Source organism: Opisthorchis viverrini, assembly GCF_000715545.1.
Source record: "Opisthorchis viverrini unplaced genomic scaffold opera_v5_241, whole genome shotgun sequence".
In the NCBI taxonomy this organism is placed as follows: domain Eukaryota; kingdom Metazoa; phylum Platyhelminthes; class Trematoda; order Opisthorchiida; family Opisthorchiidae; genus Opisthorchis; species Opisthorchis viverrini.
The window spans coordinates 6,899-24,999 of record NW_008751893.1 but is presented as its reverse complement, the minus strand read 5'-3'; the positions used below and the strand labels follow the sequence as shown (position 1 = coordinate 24,999).

Sequence of the window (18,101 nt, the reverse complement as noted above, 5' to 3'; positions counted from 1 at the left end):
TTCGGTTGGGCGGACATCTATCGCGACTAGAGGCAGATTGTCCGTCACTCGCTCATCCATGTGTGGATCGAATTCATTCGCTCTGTCGAGCAGCTATTTTAGCTCAACATTCCCCCGTCTCCCTCTCCCCCCGGGCGTGTGGAATGAACATTCCTGAAAACTCAAGCGTCGCTGAATCGTTAACCATGTGTTTTAAAGTAGTTGTTCAACTTTAACTGTTTGCCAATCCTTCTGCAAACAGCATGATTTAAGGTTTCTGGTGATGCCATAGTACTGGTATAAATTATATACGACATTCGGAACATATTCCCTGAATTTAGGTGCCACTAGCTTCTTCTCAAACTTCAAACTTCGGCCCTGACTTGTTTAATTCCGGAGCTTATGGTTTAGTTTACTTTACATTTCGGAGTTTCATTTGAAAAAAAAAACAATTTGTTTTGTGTTGGGACATGTCCTCTCGGTCGGTTGGATGCTCTCAGAGTAAATCCCAGTGAAAAGCGATTGAAATTAACACAAGACGTCTCCTGATTACTCACATCAGGTTATCAATAATGGCTACTCAGACGCCTCTCAGGTTTAACATTTGAAACAATCGTAACTGAAAGAAAGTAGGTTCCCCAAAACCACTGTGATCTGGCCACCTGAAGGCACCACCCTGAAGAGGACATTATTGTGCATGTTGGCGGAGTTTGAGTTTCATTTTTGGGTGTCATTCACAGGGTCCAAAAATAGTAACGATGGTGACAGGACGCTACTGAGCACGCTAATCCGTGTGGTTCCTACTGAAAAAACTGCCTGGTTTCCTTAACGAGCTTAAGCCCAAACCGTTACAACACAACCACGGTGATCTCAACTGCAAATAGTACGCAGTGGTGCTTGAATATCTCACTATGTATCTATTGGGATCATATATGTCGAACAACTCAAAACTGAGTCCCATGTTCACTCACTTGTGATTTCAACTTATATGGTTTCAACTCATCTAACCTTGTGACTGAAGAGGATTTTTACAACCTGCGCTTTAAGTTCTTTCCTCTTGAAAGTCCCCAGCCATAAGCTACCGTCATAACAGTCCTCAAAACTGGGCGTCCATTCTAACTTGGACAGTTATCGTTCGACTGTGCTGGTCGTAGCATTCTATATCTCGGATCTCCAAACTGCGCTATGGTGCGGATTCCTTGCCGGCAATCCAACGTTGCCCCATGCCAATGATCTCCCAAGAGGTACTTCGAAAATTCAGGGAGATCGCCCCGATTACAAAGACGATATGAAGCATAGGGACCAAAGTGAAGGAGCGCAACAGAGCCCTTGCACCTAGTGGATCAATATGGAAAAGAGAAACAGAGAAAAGCATGGTTATCATAATCGCAGTTCATACTACATCATATCTCACACCTTCACGTAGTAATAATTTTACCATTTTAGGCAACAGATCCAAGTGATTGGAATGTTAGTATTTGTTGACCAAGAACACGAAACCAAATGCACTAAATTTATAAAACCTTTTATGTCACGCTTGTGATGGTACTGCAAAATGAGCTATAAACATCTGAACGGCCAAAACGACACAATGCAGACAAGGGAAAGTTTGTTTGATCAAACAGTTGGACCGATGAAAGAGGTCTCGGTTAAAATCTTAGCGGATACATACGGCGGACCAAAGAGGTCTTGATAAAGATAGACCTACTCTACTGACCATCTGCCAAAACTCACTAGGACCGTTCACCATCACCAAGTAATTGCGAGTGATCGGTGACTCTAATGAGATTTGAAAAGACGTCGATTGGTTCCATTTTGTGCCCACTTCACTGAAGTCCTTCCATGAATAAGGCACGTCATTTGTCTTTTATTTAGAAATTCGTTTTCGAAAAGACACCAAAACAAGCCTGTTACACTCACTAATCGATCACTCCATAACAGGTAATTTTGCGTTCTGCCTATTGCATCTTGAAGTTCGTGGCAATAAACGAAAAAATCAGAGACGTAGGATCAGCAAACGTTTGGGTTTCAGATGTACAACAACCACGGTTTATTCAACACAAGGGCACCATAAACAATGAGACAATGGGTTGGAAGCAAGGGACGTGCCGAGACGAGTAAAAGTAAAACGCCCGACTGGCAGGAGAAAGGCACCTCGGATGGTACTTCGAAAAAATGCATTTTTGTCACCCTTGATCGATGGAACCTCAGCCCCCACACAACCAGTCCCCCCCCCCATCAAATGCATTAGTTCGAAAGATGCATCGAAGTACGAAGAGCAGACCGACAATCCAATGGTCACCCTGTTATATGCACAAGGGCGATGCCAGAAGCTGTTGGAGCATTGAAAGGAACCTATGAAGTGAAGATACGTTATCTTGATATCGGCTGTTTGGAACCCATATTTTTCGAAATCCCTTACCAACTTATCCAATAGCAATTTAAATCATTCACCATTTTCCCAAATCTCCAAGGAAGACGGACGTTGCCGGTCTATCTCAGATTCCTGTCTCTCTGCTCTTATATTTCAATGCCAAACATTGTATTTAGTTGGAGAAAAGCATATTGGGGCGAAACATGATAAAACTGTTCAGTAAGACGACCCCTATCTTTTCGACAACCTCTCAAAGCAGAACTTCATTTTCGTATAATATCCACCGCCAGATAGGCCCCCATGAGATATTATTTACCTTAGGCCACAACATGGTTCCTAGTTCCCCCAGAGAACTCACTACAGGAAAGGCGAAAGGGTCTTTTCGATTGGCTGTCTCTGTGGAGTTCAGCGAGTGGGCCTTCACCTTATAAGGACATCTGTCATGGCGGTTAGCCCATGTTTCGTCTGTTCACCTTGAAATAAAAGTGTGGCATATGTAAAAATCGGAAGCTTCAGCCATTTTCGAATTCTGATGTTGAGGATTATCTAAGTCTTGTGGAGGCACTGCAGGACTGGTCACCATCTTATCATGAGGCAGAGTTAACAACTCCGAATAGTTAGAGACTTCAAATAGCTTAGCGTACAAAATATTGCGTGGACTTTGTTCATGCTTCTACCAACGCCTAATGTGTTTTTCTTAGGACCAAAGTAGCAATTTCACTGCCTGAGACTGAGACACTACGAAATTCCGCTTTGAAATCCGGTACCTGAACACATCACTCCTGGCTTTTTTTCTCGGAATACGAATACACAACTCTTATATGAATTGCGATACTGGTTGATTTTAGCCGTTGTAGGAAATCATATAGGTGTGATGGATGCTTTTTCTCCGTTTGCACGCCGACCCTTCCAGAGCGTATACACTCAAATTTCAAGCTTCCGTTCAATCGCACATTAACTCACGTTAATGTACTCATCCACATTCCTAACGTCCAGGTAGACCACAGGAGATTCACGATTCACTTTTAGAAAGGCTTACGCATTTATGAGATTTTATTTGAACTTCACTCTATCAAGCTCCTGAAGCTCTACGCTCTGGATACACGAAAGCTACCCTGAATTGAGAAACTGTACATCAGTAAGGCGGCGAAAGATGTAACAGATGTTTGGATTAGTGAGACCAAGCTGGCTTCAGATATGATACGTTGGCTGTAGTGGTCACGCATGCCGAGGATACCGGACTGCAGAAGGTTTTCATGCTAACAAAGATAGTGGACATTGGGAATCGCGTTCCAAAGGATTCCAGTGATTGGTATGAAAACGAACAAAACACCAGTGTACAGTAAGAACGCTGAATGAACGAAATCAACACTGGTGATTGACAAGCCAGTCACCCTCATAGGTGAAGCCAGCTAGACGACGTTAATTCTGAGATGTTACTTCCATACTGGACACGGTTGGGAAGCCTGACCAAGTAGAATAAACAAACAAGTGCGCACACTAGTATGACAGCTCCATCCCCAACTAACAGAAAAGCAGACCGAACCCATAAAAACTCAACAAACCGTTATCAGTGCTGTATATACTGCTTTAACCATGGTACCTTCAACAGCCTGAATACTTCTGACTTAAGTACACTTAACTGTGTCAGCCAGTTTTCATACAGGCACACTTAGAACCCTACTATTTATCTTAAACGCAACACACTGGTCTTGTATGCCCACACGGAATGGTTCATTCGAGTGTTTTCAACCCCCCAGGCAAATATCGAAAGATTAACCACACTAGCGAGATTGAAGCATGAGTTAAGATGGCGCAGAAAGAGGATAGAGACAAGCAGAGCGCACAGCTGTCAAGGAAATAAGGAGACAAATGGAGAAACATTTCCCACCGCTGTTCTCTCACAAACAGATTGGAGCACAAAACGAAAAACGAGGGACAAACGGAAAGGCACAGCCAACAGGGAGGAAGAAGCAAGCTTGAAAGCTCGAACTAAAATATAGATCGAAGAATCCAAGTATCGACGTCGATATGTCAAAAAACAACAGATATCTGAGAATAAGAGGATCGAAATATTAACAATTGTAAGGAAAGATGTAGAAGTCGCAAAAAGAGAAAGGCAACAGAGAAATTTGGTGAGTCCAACTTTTAAATGCTCAACGGATCAAAGCGGAAACTGGTAGGGCAATGGACAAAAGCCGCGCGAGGATCGCATCGTTCCCAACATGTTCGATCGAGGTCGTAAGCAGCAATCACACCTCGGAATGTGAGTGAGTAGGTGAGAGGTTGGTAGCAGGGGAACGGGGTTCTAACGACATCTCCTCGTACACTTCATTCTCATTGCCTCGATAGATCCCTACCTCATAAGCTACCACGGTGGCGTGATCCAGTTTCCCAGGTAAACTCTTCAGCGTGTCAGCTAACCATTTTCGCTGAGCTTTCACTGGTCCAACACCCAATTCATCTTCTGGCGTACTGATGCTCAGCTGCTTCAAACGAGATGGATTCATGCGTAGTCGTGCTAGGTTAGGATCTTGGAGTAACTCACGTTTGCGTGAAGTTAGCCGGAGTGCATGAGCTATCAATGCCTCGCACAAGTCACGTGCACTAGTCGTACCCCCAACACCAGACGGACCAGAAGTGAACGCATCTGTTTCGTGCCATATACGCTCCAATTCCTTTCCGGCATAGCGTCGCCGCTCTGTACAACTTAATTCTAGCTGGTTGGTAAAATTTAAATTCCGTGCGCTGATAGCATCATTCGGTTGTTGTTCAAAGGGGCCAAGTGTTTTTTGAACACCACATGGATCCAGCAGGTTGGGAAGCGAACAAGGGCAAGATGCTGTTGGTGGAGGTGGTGGAGGTCGAGGCCAGATAGAAATTTGAGGAGGCGGGGACAAACTGAGGGGTTTGGACCAAGATGTTGCCGGATACCCACATTGGGTGCTTACTTCGTCCACTGTCGAAGAGTCGTCATCACACTCCGCTGCGTCATCTACAAAATCCAGCCTGGGTGATTCTGGGACTGCAATTTGCGTGATTATTGGGTCGAAGTTGTCGGTGAGACCATCGGAGCCAAGAATAACTAGATCACCCGGATCACACAGGGTTACTGAAGGACAAGAAAAAAGTTGTATGGTTAGCTACCGGTCGGCTCGTCATAAAAAATGAGTTGGTAATGGACAGCTTAACATTGACAGATAAAACAGATAATATCAGGTAGAAGATGCAAGTGAACAAATCGTGCACTCATATAGTGTAGCTCCTTAATGCATCACCATCATCACTATCAACGGCATAAGATCGACGTTCAACACTGATGTTCTGCTACAGTATTTTAGAATTTCATTAGAGAAGCCAATCTATGCTGAAAAGCCGGGAAGCATTGTGTAGCTGTCTCATCCATACTGGGAATTATCAGCAGTGTGCATCTCATGAAACTCCGGGGAGTGGCAATGTTGTGGAAGGTAGGTAGCTCGGGTGCGCTGCTTGGTTGTTTGCCTGTTCGTTGTGCTCGGTAGTCGGATTGCAAACGTGTCATCATTAATCGAGGTGACATCGTCAGTCACTCAACCGCGCCCCTTGATTAGGATGAAACGTTTACAATCCAACTACCAAACTCGGCGAACAGGCAAACAACCAAACTCCAGGGAGTCTCCAATCCGCAATCTAGTGCTTGATAGTTTGAACACAACTGTTAGGCCATGAGCGGTAAGTGTTGAGCAGATAGAAAAGATAAAAAGTAAGCTGAATTCGGCGTCGAAATATCAGATGAAGAAAATCGAGGCTAAATTGTCTCATCAAAATTAGTTGTGTCGAAAAAAAGGCGGATATTTTTACCAGTGAAGTGAGCTACGGCAAACAAGGACAGCAATAAAGCGAAACGGTGGAAATTACGACATATGACATGTACGTCTGCACTGAACAGAGTCCGCATGAACTGTGGATGGACTCCAAATACACGCACCCTGATAGAATATATACCACGCACACGGACCACTAAGTAGATCGTGCTAGAAATGCATTATGGACCGATCACGGCCCATGATAAAAAAACAGGTGTGATACGAAGGACATATGTAATGACACAGTGGTCAGCTGGTAACAACACGTGACACCCGTGTTTACGCTACACACAAGTCGGGTAAATATTGAGGCCCATAGCTTAAAAATGCATTCAATACTGCGCATAGACACGGAGAGCAAGAGATACGAAATGGCTCCAAAAGATTACGCAAAATCTGTGTGACTACGGTAACCAAGAGCTAAAATGTGCACTCCTGGTGCAAGAACGTGTCTTAGGGGGACAACAAAAAAGAAACGATTAAAGGTCACTGTTAATTCCGTAAAACTGCATTATTCGTAAAAGGCACCACTCATAGGCCGCTCACCAAAAGGATGCACGTGGGCAGCGGAAAAACCGCATTGTTGTTTGGAATGATATATGGAGTGCAACATGAGAAAGACGGGATCCTTCAAGTGAAATTCGAACACGAAACTCGTGTGCCTATCGGTTGGTGTTTTAGATTGACCAGGTGAGTTAACGGGAGAAACACTAACAAACTCCTCTTTCATTGGTGAGCAGGATCGAGCGCTGTGAAAACATGCATAGCTTCGAGCAGCGGGTGACACGTACGGGGATGGAAACGAGATAAACAGCTAGTCAGCCATTCAGGTTTCAGTTCAACGCATCAGCTTGAAATCGAGTGCGAAAACTGTGGCATGTTTCGTCCGGCGGTGACAGGCAAAGTGGAGAAAGGACAGACACACAAAAGAGGCTACCTTTATTAACTGCCAACTGTGAGGGATCCTTAAAGTCAAAAGCGAAGAACAGAAAACATCCAACATTGACTATTGTCTATCGACTGTTCGATCCATTAGTGAAACAATTGTAATAGCCAGCTAAAAACACGTATTTATTTTGGAAAAAAACGTCTGCAACAGTAGGTGCAGAGTTCGAAATGAAGACAAGTTACAAAGTGGCTGAAAAAGAAAGAAAAAACGGAGTGTTCTTTCTCACTCGAAGTCTTGGTAAAGAAATTGGAAGTGTAGGTGGGAAGTAAGCGAATCAGGGTAGTTAGTGTGATACCGACCGATTTCCGATCTCTTCCAAGCGCATTGCAAAACTTATCTTTTTCAAGAACGGAGCGAATTTCATTTGATCGCCTGCAATCCTGTTATAATGCGTTAATTTAAACTTAGTGTGGAACGAACTATCACTCCGAAAATGATGTTTATTGGCTGGAGCTCGATCACAACAATCGTATTACTAAGGTGTTCGATTTGGACACTTAAGTTCAACCAGCGGGATCACGTACGAATGATGGAACACAAGGGACGTGAATATCTGCATTCGAAAGATAGTGCTCGGCTTTTATGAACAAGTAGCTGTCTCATCCATACTGGGAATTATCAGCAGTGTGCATCTCATGAAACTCCGGGGAGTGGCAATGTTGTGGAATGTAGGTAGCTCGGGTGCGCTGCTTGGTTGTTTGCCTGTTCGTTGTGCTCGGTAGTCGGATTGCAAACGTGTCATCATTAATCGAGGTGACATCGTCAGTCACTCAACCGCGCCCCTTGATTAGGATGAAACGTTTACAATCCAACTACCAAACTCGGCGAACAGGCAAACAACCAAACTCCAGGGAGTCTCCAATCCGCAATCTAGTGCTTGATAGTTTGAACACAACTGTTAGGCCATGAGCGGTAAGTGTTGAGCAGATAGAAAAGATAAAAAGTAAGCTGAATTCGGCGTCGAAATATCAGATGAAGAAAATCGAGGCTAAATTGTCTCATCAAAATTAGTTGTGTCGAAAAAAAGGCGGATATTTTTACCAGTGAAGTGAGCTACGGCAAACAAGGACAGCAATAAAGCGAAACGGTGGAAATTACGACATATGACATGTACGTCTGCACTGAACAGAGTCCGCATGAACTGTGGATGGACTCCAAATACACGCACCCTGATAGAATATATACCACGCACACGGACCACTAAGTAGATCGTGCTAGAAATGCATTATGGACCGATCACGGCCCATGATAAAAAAACAGGTGTGATACGAAGGACATATGTAATGACACAGTGGTCAGCTGGTAACAACACGTGACACCCGTGTTTACGCTACACACAAGTCGGGTAAATATTGAGGCCCATAGCTTAAAAATGCATTCAATACTGCGCATAGACACGGAGAGCAAGAGATACGAAATGGCTCCAAAAGATTACGCAAAATCTGTGTGACTACGGTAACCAAGAGCTAAAATGTGCACTCCTGGTGCAAGAACGTGTCTTAGGGGGACAACAAAAAAGAAACGATTGAAGGTCACTGTTAATTCCGCACTCCTGGTGAACGTGTCTTAGGGGGACAACAAAAAAGAAACGATTAAAGGTCACTGTTAATTCCGTAAAACTGCATTATTCGTAAAAGGAAGGCCTCATAGGCCGCTCACCAAAAGGATGCACGTGGGCAGCGGAAAAACCGCTGTGAAAACATGCATAGCTTCGAGCAGCGGGTGACACGTACGGGGATGGAAACGAGATAAACAGCTAGTCAGCCATTCAGGTTTCAGTTCAACGCATCAGCTTGAAATCGAGTGCGAAAACTGGTGGCATGTTTCGTCCGGCGGTGACAGGCAAAGTGGAGAAAGGACAGACACACAAAAGAGGCTACCTTTATTAACTGCCAACTGTGAGGGATCTTTAAAGTCAAAAGCGAAGAACAGAAAACATCCAACATTGACTATTGTCTATCGACTGTTCGATCCATTAGTGAAACAATTGTAATAGCCAGCTAAAAACACGTATTTATTTTGGAAAAAAACGTCTGCAACAGTAGGTGCAGAGTTCGAAATGAAGACAAGTTACAAAGTGGCTGAAAAAGAAAGAAAAAACGGAATGTTCTTTCTCACTCGAAGTCTTGGTAAAGAAATTGGAAGTGTAGGTGGGAAGTAAGCGAATCAGGGTAGTTAGTGTGATACCGACCGATTTCCGATCTCTTCCAAGCGCATTGCAAAACTTATCTTTTTCAAGAACGGAGCGAATTTCATTTGATCGCCTGCAATCCTGTTATAATGCGTTAATTTAAACTTAGTGTGGAACGAACTATCACTCCGAAAATGATGTTTATTGGCTGGAGCTCGATCACAACAATCGTATTACTAAGGTGTTCGATTTGGACACTTAAGTTCAACCAGCGGGATCACGTACGAATGATGGAACACAAGGGACGTGAATATCTGCATTCGAAAGATAGTGCTCGGCTTTTATGAACAACACGAGGGTTATCGCCTTCGGTGATAGTTTGAACAAGGTCTAAACTGGGTGACTAAAATACAAAATGAAACACCACAATTTGATTTATCAAGACAGAGTAAGTAGAAAATTGGGCTTAGTTCACCATCGCGGAATGTTGTTAACTAAGTAAAACAATGTACTGTCGTTCTAAGACGGACGCACGAATATAAACCTAGCGGGCCAAACTCCAAATCATACGGTTGGAGTGCCTCCTGCAAAAGAAAACCTGAATTACTGGCTGAGTGATGAAGAAGCGAATGCCTCCTTCAGTAGCAAACTCACTAAGCGAATATGGGAGGTAAATGGCGGGGTGCGAACACTGAAGTAAAAAAAATAACAGCACATACCCGCACAAATAAGGTTGTGTAGCTCTGGATTACCGTTGGTATATACTGACCCCAAAGCTCCGCCAGCATCTCGGAAGTCTCGAGGTGGGGGTGAGGTTGGAGAAAGATCGGGTGATGCAGGCCAAGAGTCCACACCAAACGGACCGGAACGCAACCGGTCCACGTTGGCACCATTCACTGTTGTCGGAACCCAGCCAGTAATCTCCCGAATTCCATGAAATTTGCTTAACAAAAAAGCCTGTGAATCTCCAACGCTGACGACCACCACGGCGAACTGTTGGGGCTTCCTGGTCAAGGAACGTTCCTGAGAGGTTGTACTGGATTTAGACGGAGAGGCTGCCTGGTTAACAGGTAACACCAGTGCAACACATAAGGTAGTTAGCCCCGTCGTACAACCAACAATGCGTTCTTGAGCAGCAGAAAAGGCCTCGAACAACAGCTGAGCGGCATCCTGAATCAAGAAGGGTTTATAGATTTAGAAAAATACACTATATGGAATAAAAAGGAGGAGTAGTCCCAAAGAAGACTGGATAGAACTCAATAATGAGCATTCTATGGAGAATGCGGACAAAACCGGCGTTCATGTGAAACAGACGGTTCACTTCAGAAAACCATCGTTATGGCGGAAGGACTAAATGGTATCGATCACTGGGAGCGTGTTCCCGGGACTTTTTGAACTGAACTGCAAGACGGCTCACCTGAGTTGAGTTCAGCGTAAGCTTGGTTGAATCTGAACCATATAAATGGGTTTCTAGGTACTCGTACACCGCCAGGATTGCACATCGAGCTGCTTGCATTGCATCCCGACCCCAGTTGACACCATCAGCGACAGCCAAAAACGCAGAGTCACAACGAGCTTGAACAATGAAAGCATCCGCATTTGGTTCACCTGTTTTGCAGAAAGAGAAGCTTATTGATTTCCAGTTTACACTATTTCCAACAGCAACCTCAAGAACAAATTTACACACACGACCTTAACGGGCTACACTATTTTGAACAAGGTCTAAACTGGGTGACTAAAATACAAAATGAAACACCACAATTTGATTTATCAAGACAGAGTAAGTAGAAAATTGGGCTTAGTTCACCATCGCGGAATGTTGTTAACTAAGTAAAACAATGTACTGTCGTTCTAAGACGGACGCACGAATATAAACCTAGCGAGCCAAACTCCAAATCATACGGTTGGAGTGCCTCCTGCAAAAGAAAACCTGAATTACTGGCTGAGTGATGAAGAAGCGAATGCCTCCTTCAGTAGCAAACTCACTAAGCGAATATGGGAGGTAAATGGCGGGGTGCGAACACTGAAGTAAAAAAAAATAACAGCACATACCCGCACAAATAAGGTTGTGTAGCTCTGGATTACCGTTGGTATATACTGACCCCAAAGCTCCGCCAGCATCTCGGAAGTCTCGAGGTGGGGGTGAGGTTGGAGAAAGATCGGGTGATGCAGGCCAAGAGTCCACACCAAACGGACCGGAACGCAACCGGTCCACGTTGGCACCATTCACTGTTGTCGGAACCCAGCCAGTAATCTCCCGAATTCCATGAAATTTGCTTAACAAAAAAGCCTGTGAATCTCCAACGCTGACGACCACCACGGCGAACTGTTGGGGCTTCCTGGTCAAGGAACGTTCCTGAGAGGTTGTACTGGATTTAGACGGAGAGGCTGCCTGGTTAACCGGTAACACCAGTGCAACACATAAGGTAGTTAGCCCCGTCGTACAACCAACAATGCGTTCTTGAGCAGCAGAAAAGGCCTCGAACAACAGCTGAGCGGCATCCTGAATCAAGAAGGGTTTATAGATTTAGAAAAATACACTATATGGAATAAAAAGGAGGAGTAGTCCCAAAGAAGACTGGATAGAACTCAATAATGAGCATTCTATGGAGAATGCGGACAAAACCGGCGTTCATGTGAAACAGACGGTTCACTTCAGAAAACCATCGTTATGGCGGAAGGACTAAATGGTATCGATCACTGGGAGCGTGTTCCCGGGACTTTTTGAACTGAACTGCAAGACGGCTCACCTGAGTTGAGTTCAGCGTAAGCTTGGTTGAATCTGAACCATATAAATGGGTTTCTAGGTACTCGTACACCGCCAGGATTGCACATCGAGCTGCTTGCATTGCATCCCGACCCCAGTTGACACCATCAGCGACAGCCAAAAACGCAGAGTCACAACGAGCTTGAACAATGAAAGCATCCGCATTTGGTTCACCTGTTTTGCAGAAAGAGAAGCTTATTGATTTCCAGTTTACACTATTTCCAACAGCAACCTCAAGAACAAATTTACACACACGACCTTAACGGGCTACACTATGGAGTTGTGTGGTGATGAGACACTGAAAGAAACAGAGACTCTTAGGAGGACATGCACAACAGTCTTGTGAAGGCAGGAGATCTAAAATGTCTTGTCAGATAGAACAAGATCGTCGTCCAATCACAACAAGATAAATAGTCCATAACTTCTTTGAATATTACCGAAGAGACCAAAGCGACTACTCCCTTTCTGTACAGCTACACCCATCAGCGCCAAGGCTGGAAATAACCATCTTCCAGAGCATCAAGAGAAAATGGTAAGAGTTTTGCTGGGCGGGGCCGATGAATGCAGCGAGAGCCTGAACTTACGCCATCGTACATCGGTGAAGGCTATATTGTACAAAACGCATTGGTACAAAGCACTGTGAAAACGTCTATACCCCGCCTCATAAAAGAGATGGTCATGTCAAAGACGGAAGAACATTATTGTTCTTCTATTCTCGATAATGCTAGGTATTAACATAACCGAGTCTTCTATCAGTGACACCAGTTCTAGTGCCTGACGGCACGGGCCTCGAGTAGTTCAGCGGATTGCATCGGTTACACGACCTGCATTCGAAAATCCGGACGTGTGCCTTCAAAATGGGTCCTGGTGGTAGGTGTGCATATTAATAAATCCAAATGGACGTGAAAACATACTCTTAGGGTACTCATTGAACGGAATATAGACAACCGAATAGGACACAATATCAACTTTTGTACTCAATCGTACACCACGCTACCTTGCAGCGTTTTCTGTGTGCGATGAACACAGACGTCAGTATGACGTCTTGGTAAATAAGAGTTTCACCTGGAGAACTAAAGGCCAAAACCTGGAAAAGAGCGTAAAAACTAAACGACAGTTAAACTGGGAACTAAGATCATGTGACGGCATCTGTTAGGCGGTGACGCAGAACAGAAATAATCAACAGGATAGCATAAAGTGACAGAAAATAAAAAGTGAGCCTGATCGGACAAATACACAAGTGTGTTTTGTCCACCCAGGTGTCTAGGTGCACGTCACAACCTGCTAATAGCCGAGCGGCTGTGTGAAGCCAACCAGGCCGACGCAATCTATGGAATTCTGAGCAAAAATGCTAATGCCGATACGAACTAGAAAGCAGACCAAACAAATTTGCATTGGATCAAAACATCGGGATGGCAACAGTAGATGAAACATCGATGAATAACGTTCAAGAACACTAACCGGAAACGCGGTCAGTCAGTGGATTCTTTTCGTACAGTGAAACGGATATACCGTGGGCTTTCCTGTTCCGTAATGGCTTCCAAGATTCAACCAGAGCTTTAAATGCAACGGAAACAGGAAACAGGCAGCAAGCACTACAGATCAGCGGGAGGAATTAAATACGAAGAATTTCGGAGTACATATTGGAGGGTTACGCGAATGAACAAGAACATGGATCTTAAAAGTTACCAGAGAAAAATAAGTATAATCTGCATTTTCAGACAGACTGCGAGATGAGTGCTCGTATTAGTGGTCGTCATTGTCCGGTGATGAAGCCTCAATTTATTGCAAATTACTATCTCGGTTCATTAGGATTGCTGTTCACTCGATTTTTTCGTTCAACTGTAGCACCATTTCGGTGCCTAAACGCCATTCCACCCGAAGGAAACACGAGGGCTGGGAAACTACCTGGTTCCCCAAGCCTAGACAGGGTAAGTCGAGGAGCAAAAGTCGCTTTCGAACCACGGGCGTTTCGGTCAGCAAATTCACGCTCTAACCAACTGAGCCATCTCACTCGGCTGATCACTGGCGAAGTCTGATTCCTTCAGATTTGACAAGAATAAATCCAGTAATTGCAAACTGATTCTGACATTATTTCTTCTGCGTTTGTCTCCTCTCCATATCGAGCGCCCGACACTTCGGAATACACGAAAATGTATTCCGTCGAGACGTCAATACTTCCATCTAGTAGTCAATAACTCTTGCTATGTCACCGTCATATAGGGCCTAACCACTGCAGCGCTGTGACCCAGAAAAGATAGTAATCTGAGTTTATATATATATATACATATGTACGGAGGCTGAACATTTCCACCAAAAAGCCGTAAACGACTAAAAGGTAGTTCAAACCTAGCTTAGACTGACCATAAACCATATTAATGCATTATCCACAAGGCTTTTGTTGGGCCAATACTATGCGTATGAACCACACATCGAGCGAATAGAACTACTGCATTGTAGAGGTAACCATAGTAGAAAGTCGGAAAGTATGTTTGAAAACCAGACGAGGTCATTAAATAAAAAGAGTAGGTTCCACAACATTTCACCACCTCATATTTCAGCGAATGAATACAATGATGACCTCAAAAGCAACAAATAAAACCTGACCAGTAATAGTGGCGAAAATCCTTCACATGGAAACAAGGGGTATGATTGAGCCACAGAAAACAGCAAGTAAACGAAAGAGTTTGGATATAACAAACTGTGTTACATTCGTGGATGTCATGTTCCTGTGGACACTATAAAAATGACTGCTGAATCATTGCGGATAACCACCATAAAATGGTTCACTTCAAAGAAACCTATCCTGTGGCTCCTTTCATTTCTAGCATCAAAGTAAGGACAGCCTTGATCAGTCATCCTGGATCTTTAAACACCCTGGTCGATCATGCAGACAAAGGCGACACATTATCGTTACACAGGGACCGTATCAGGCGCGATCATGTCTCGAAAGATACCACAAAAAAGCCCTTAGGTAGCAGTATCCTCGGTGCACTTTGAACAGTTCAGTGCATCCACAACCAAGGGTGACATCTGAGGTGCTTAACATGGTTGAATTGGCCACCAAACATACCGGCGAAAAATATCTTAAAGTAAGTTAATTTCTTTCAGAACATGGCAAAAGTAGTCCTGGATAGAAACGGTTCTCGTCCTGTTGGAAGGTACTTGATCCGGAAAAACCAGAATGACTCGAGGCAAACTGGACGGATTAATGCCAGTCAACAGCGTGACAATAAAGGTTAGAAAGTCGGGACAAAAAGCCCGTGAAAGATAGTTGTCACAGCGTCGGAATGACTAGTTGGAGGACTGGCACAATGTGACCACAGCATTTAGACGATTGGATTGTGTAATTCCAAACAGTAACCACAGGTCAATCATGTGCCTTAAAACAGGAAATCCACTGGCAGTTTGTCTGGTGTGCGTTGGTTTGTCTCGAAACACAGTGAAAAAAGGACTAACTGTGCAGAGCATTGCATAACAAAATGAAAAGCAATTCGAACCGGAGAAGGGAAAATAGATCGTCCTGTGGAAGATTGTCGTCAACAAGCGCATTTAATCGATAACATGCGTAGTCAATGAGTACAGATGGCAGGCGCGCGTCCATTAGTGCACGCATTGTTGTGGTTTTACTAAGTGAGGATGTGAAATAGGTCAACCAGATATCTGAACGTGACTGAGAAGTGTGGACACGAATTTCACATGCGAACCGAATAATAATAATAATAATAATAATGTAACACCATTCAAATGGCCTGGCTGACACGCCACTTGAAAGCAAAATAGGGGCATGGACACTGTCTGGTTGCCAAAGCGTAAACAGGCGGAGTATGGATATATAAGTTGAGTTCGAAACACAGATCTTCCGGTCAGTAAGTCCGTACCTTAATCGCCGGGCTATCTTGAGCTCAGTGCAAGCCAATACCCAGATGATTCCGAATTATTCAAGCGGAGCTCAAGTGAATATGATCCCAACATTAAGACGACGATCCTAATCGTCGAAAGATTTCTGGTCCGCTGTCAAGGCGGTTTGTAGTGTTTTAGCAGCATCCAAGCTTAGTTTGCAGGAGAGTGCACCGGTAAAGAAACCAGGCGCTGACCACATGGGTCCTCAATTGGAATATTCTCCGGGAATTCTCGATTACGCTTATAACATCGCTAGTTATCTGGCAGTATCCCAGGTAGATGGTGGCTGTGAGGTGAGGAACCTTCACATATTAACACTTTTCCAACTGAATGCACAATTTTCATTTTCGATGAGGTCATAAAGGGATTTTTAAGGTTTGTAACTATCTTAAATTTTGTGGGTAAAAAGTGGAACTCAAACTCAGAGTTACCTACTTAGCGGTCGCGGTAGTGGTTTTAATTCTCAAGAAAAATTAAACGTTTCTTTTAACAAATTGTCAACCTGTAAACATTCCTTCGAAGTGTGACATGAGTATTCTTACCAGGATTGACAGGCTTCACCTTGGCCCATTTCTGTGTAGCCAGAAATCCGGTATTCGGACCAGTGGCCGCAGAAAAAACTTCATTGGACAACTTCTGCAAAGATATCAATGGAAATACTGCAGCCTCAGGTAGTTCTGCAGGGCTTAGAGCACGCCAAACATCGCACTGAGAGAATACACGGTTGCGAAATCCTAACTCTGAATGGGGGCTCTCACAATTGGTGCTATCACAACTATCTTCACTTGGTGAAGACACAAAGCTGCGACGTAAGGCACGAATTCCTTCTTTGAAACTCCATGATTTTGTGAGCCCGAATTCAGATTTTCCAGCAGGTTTCCCCGGGGGTGCCTTTGCAGTCACGGACATCAGCAAGTGGTCATAATGGGCGAAAAAGCTAAAAGAAAAAAGGGGTCCACGGAAACATGACCATTCGGTAAGCGGACATACAAAGAGTGTTGTAACCAGACATTCGTAAGAGGTGGAGAATGGTTACGGTCGTTGAAGCCATGGTCTTAGTTTCCGTGAAAGTAGGCAACATGGTACAAAAAATGCAACGAGGAAACTACCTCTTCAACAACAAAAAGAAATGGAAAACACCCCAACCTTCAATAAGGCGGCAAGGCGATGGGTTCTGCTATGCGATGGAACGTCCAACAGAGGAAAGGATGGGAAAAACAAGGAGACGCGACTCATCCAGTTGTGCGCTGACGATGGTGTCTGCGGTCAGGGGAATTTTCAGCTCGCAACAGGTGCCCCAGCAGCCACATCAATACTGAAGCATCATCTGGCTGTTAACTAACGGTGAAGAGATGTGGTTCAATACAATCTTCTATTCTGGGATACATCACCCGATTCCGAAAGCACTTTAGTACGGCAAATCCAAAGAGTTGCTTTCTCTAAGGATTTCTCAGGTAGCAAATATGTGTTGATCTATCGTTTTAGTGGATTTTTATAGCCCAGAGTTATCGAAAAGGAGAAATGGAGAAGGGAGAAGTACTTTGGGCTAGCATACCACAAATATACAAGCCTACTCCCAATCAGACAACCTGAGTAGAAACGGACACCATGAACGAAACTGACATCAGTCTGCCGCCATTTCATTCATTGTTTCCAGCCCAAGACGTCGAAATTTCACGGGCCTCATTTTAAAGATCGAAGTCACTAGCAGTGGCAAGGCCCGTGGAGAAACCTGTATTCTCCTTTGTCATATAACATTCTGTCCATTTGTGGGTTTCTGCCACTCAAAATCGGGCACGGAAATCGGCACTCATCTCGGCAGACGATAACTCGGCATGCGTATCTCATGATCCAGCTATCTTAGTTTGCATACATTCTTGGATACATTCTTTGGGCGAAGTACCGTCTGATTCAAAAAAGACATTTTCTCGACCGAATCACCACTGATTCCAAAGACCTTCAGCTGTAGATCCGGGACATATGTAGAAAAAATCTGAGGGTTTCGTATCCTCCGCCCACAGCTGTCAAATATCGCGGCCATACAACAATGAACTGCGCAACGCAGTCTGATATGGGCACTCTTCAAGACCCATTGATGCCTTTTTGATCCAACAAGTCACACGAATGAGCAAATGCGCCTCTGGCCTTTGAGA

General features: G+C 44.2%; 2 protein-coding genes across 2 annotated transcripts; one reads left to right on the top strand and one right to left on the bottom strand.

Annotated features, from left to right (window-relative positions):
• Positions 1 to 4,606: 4,606 nt before the first annotated feature.
• Positions 4,607 to 16,885, bottom strand: T265_14668 (hypothetical protein; the record flags this gene model as incomplete). Its single annotated transcript, XM_009174695.1, has 6 exons — positions 4,607 to 5,465; positions 9,998 to 10,448; positions 10,696 to 10,970; positions 11,331 to 11,781; positions 12,029 to 12,303; positions 16,491 to 16,885. Coding segments are annotated over 6 exons (2,676 nt in total), but the record flags the coding sequence as incomplete, so codon positions are not given.
• Positions 16,886 to 17,077: 192 nt separating this feature from the next.
• T265_08777 (hypothetical protein) lies at positions 17,078 to 17,290 on the top strand (the record flags this gene model as incomplete). Its single annotated transcript, XM_009174677.1, has 1 exon — positions 17,078 to 17,290. The coding sequence occupies one exon, from the start codon at positions 17,078 to 17,080 to the stop codon at positions 17,288 to 17,290; it is 213 nt and encodes a 70-aa protein (XP_009172941.1).
• Between the last annotated feature and the right edge of the window lie 811 nt (positions 17,291 to 18,101).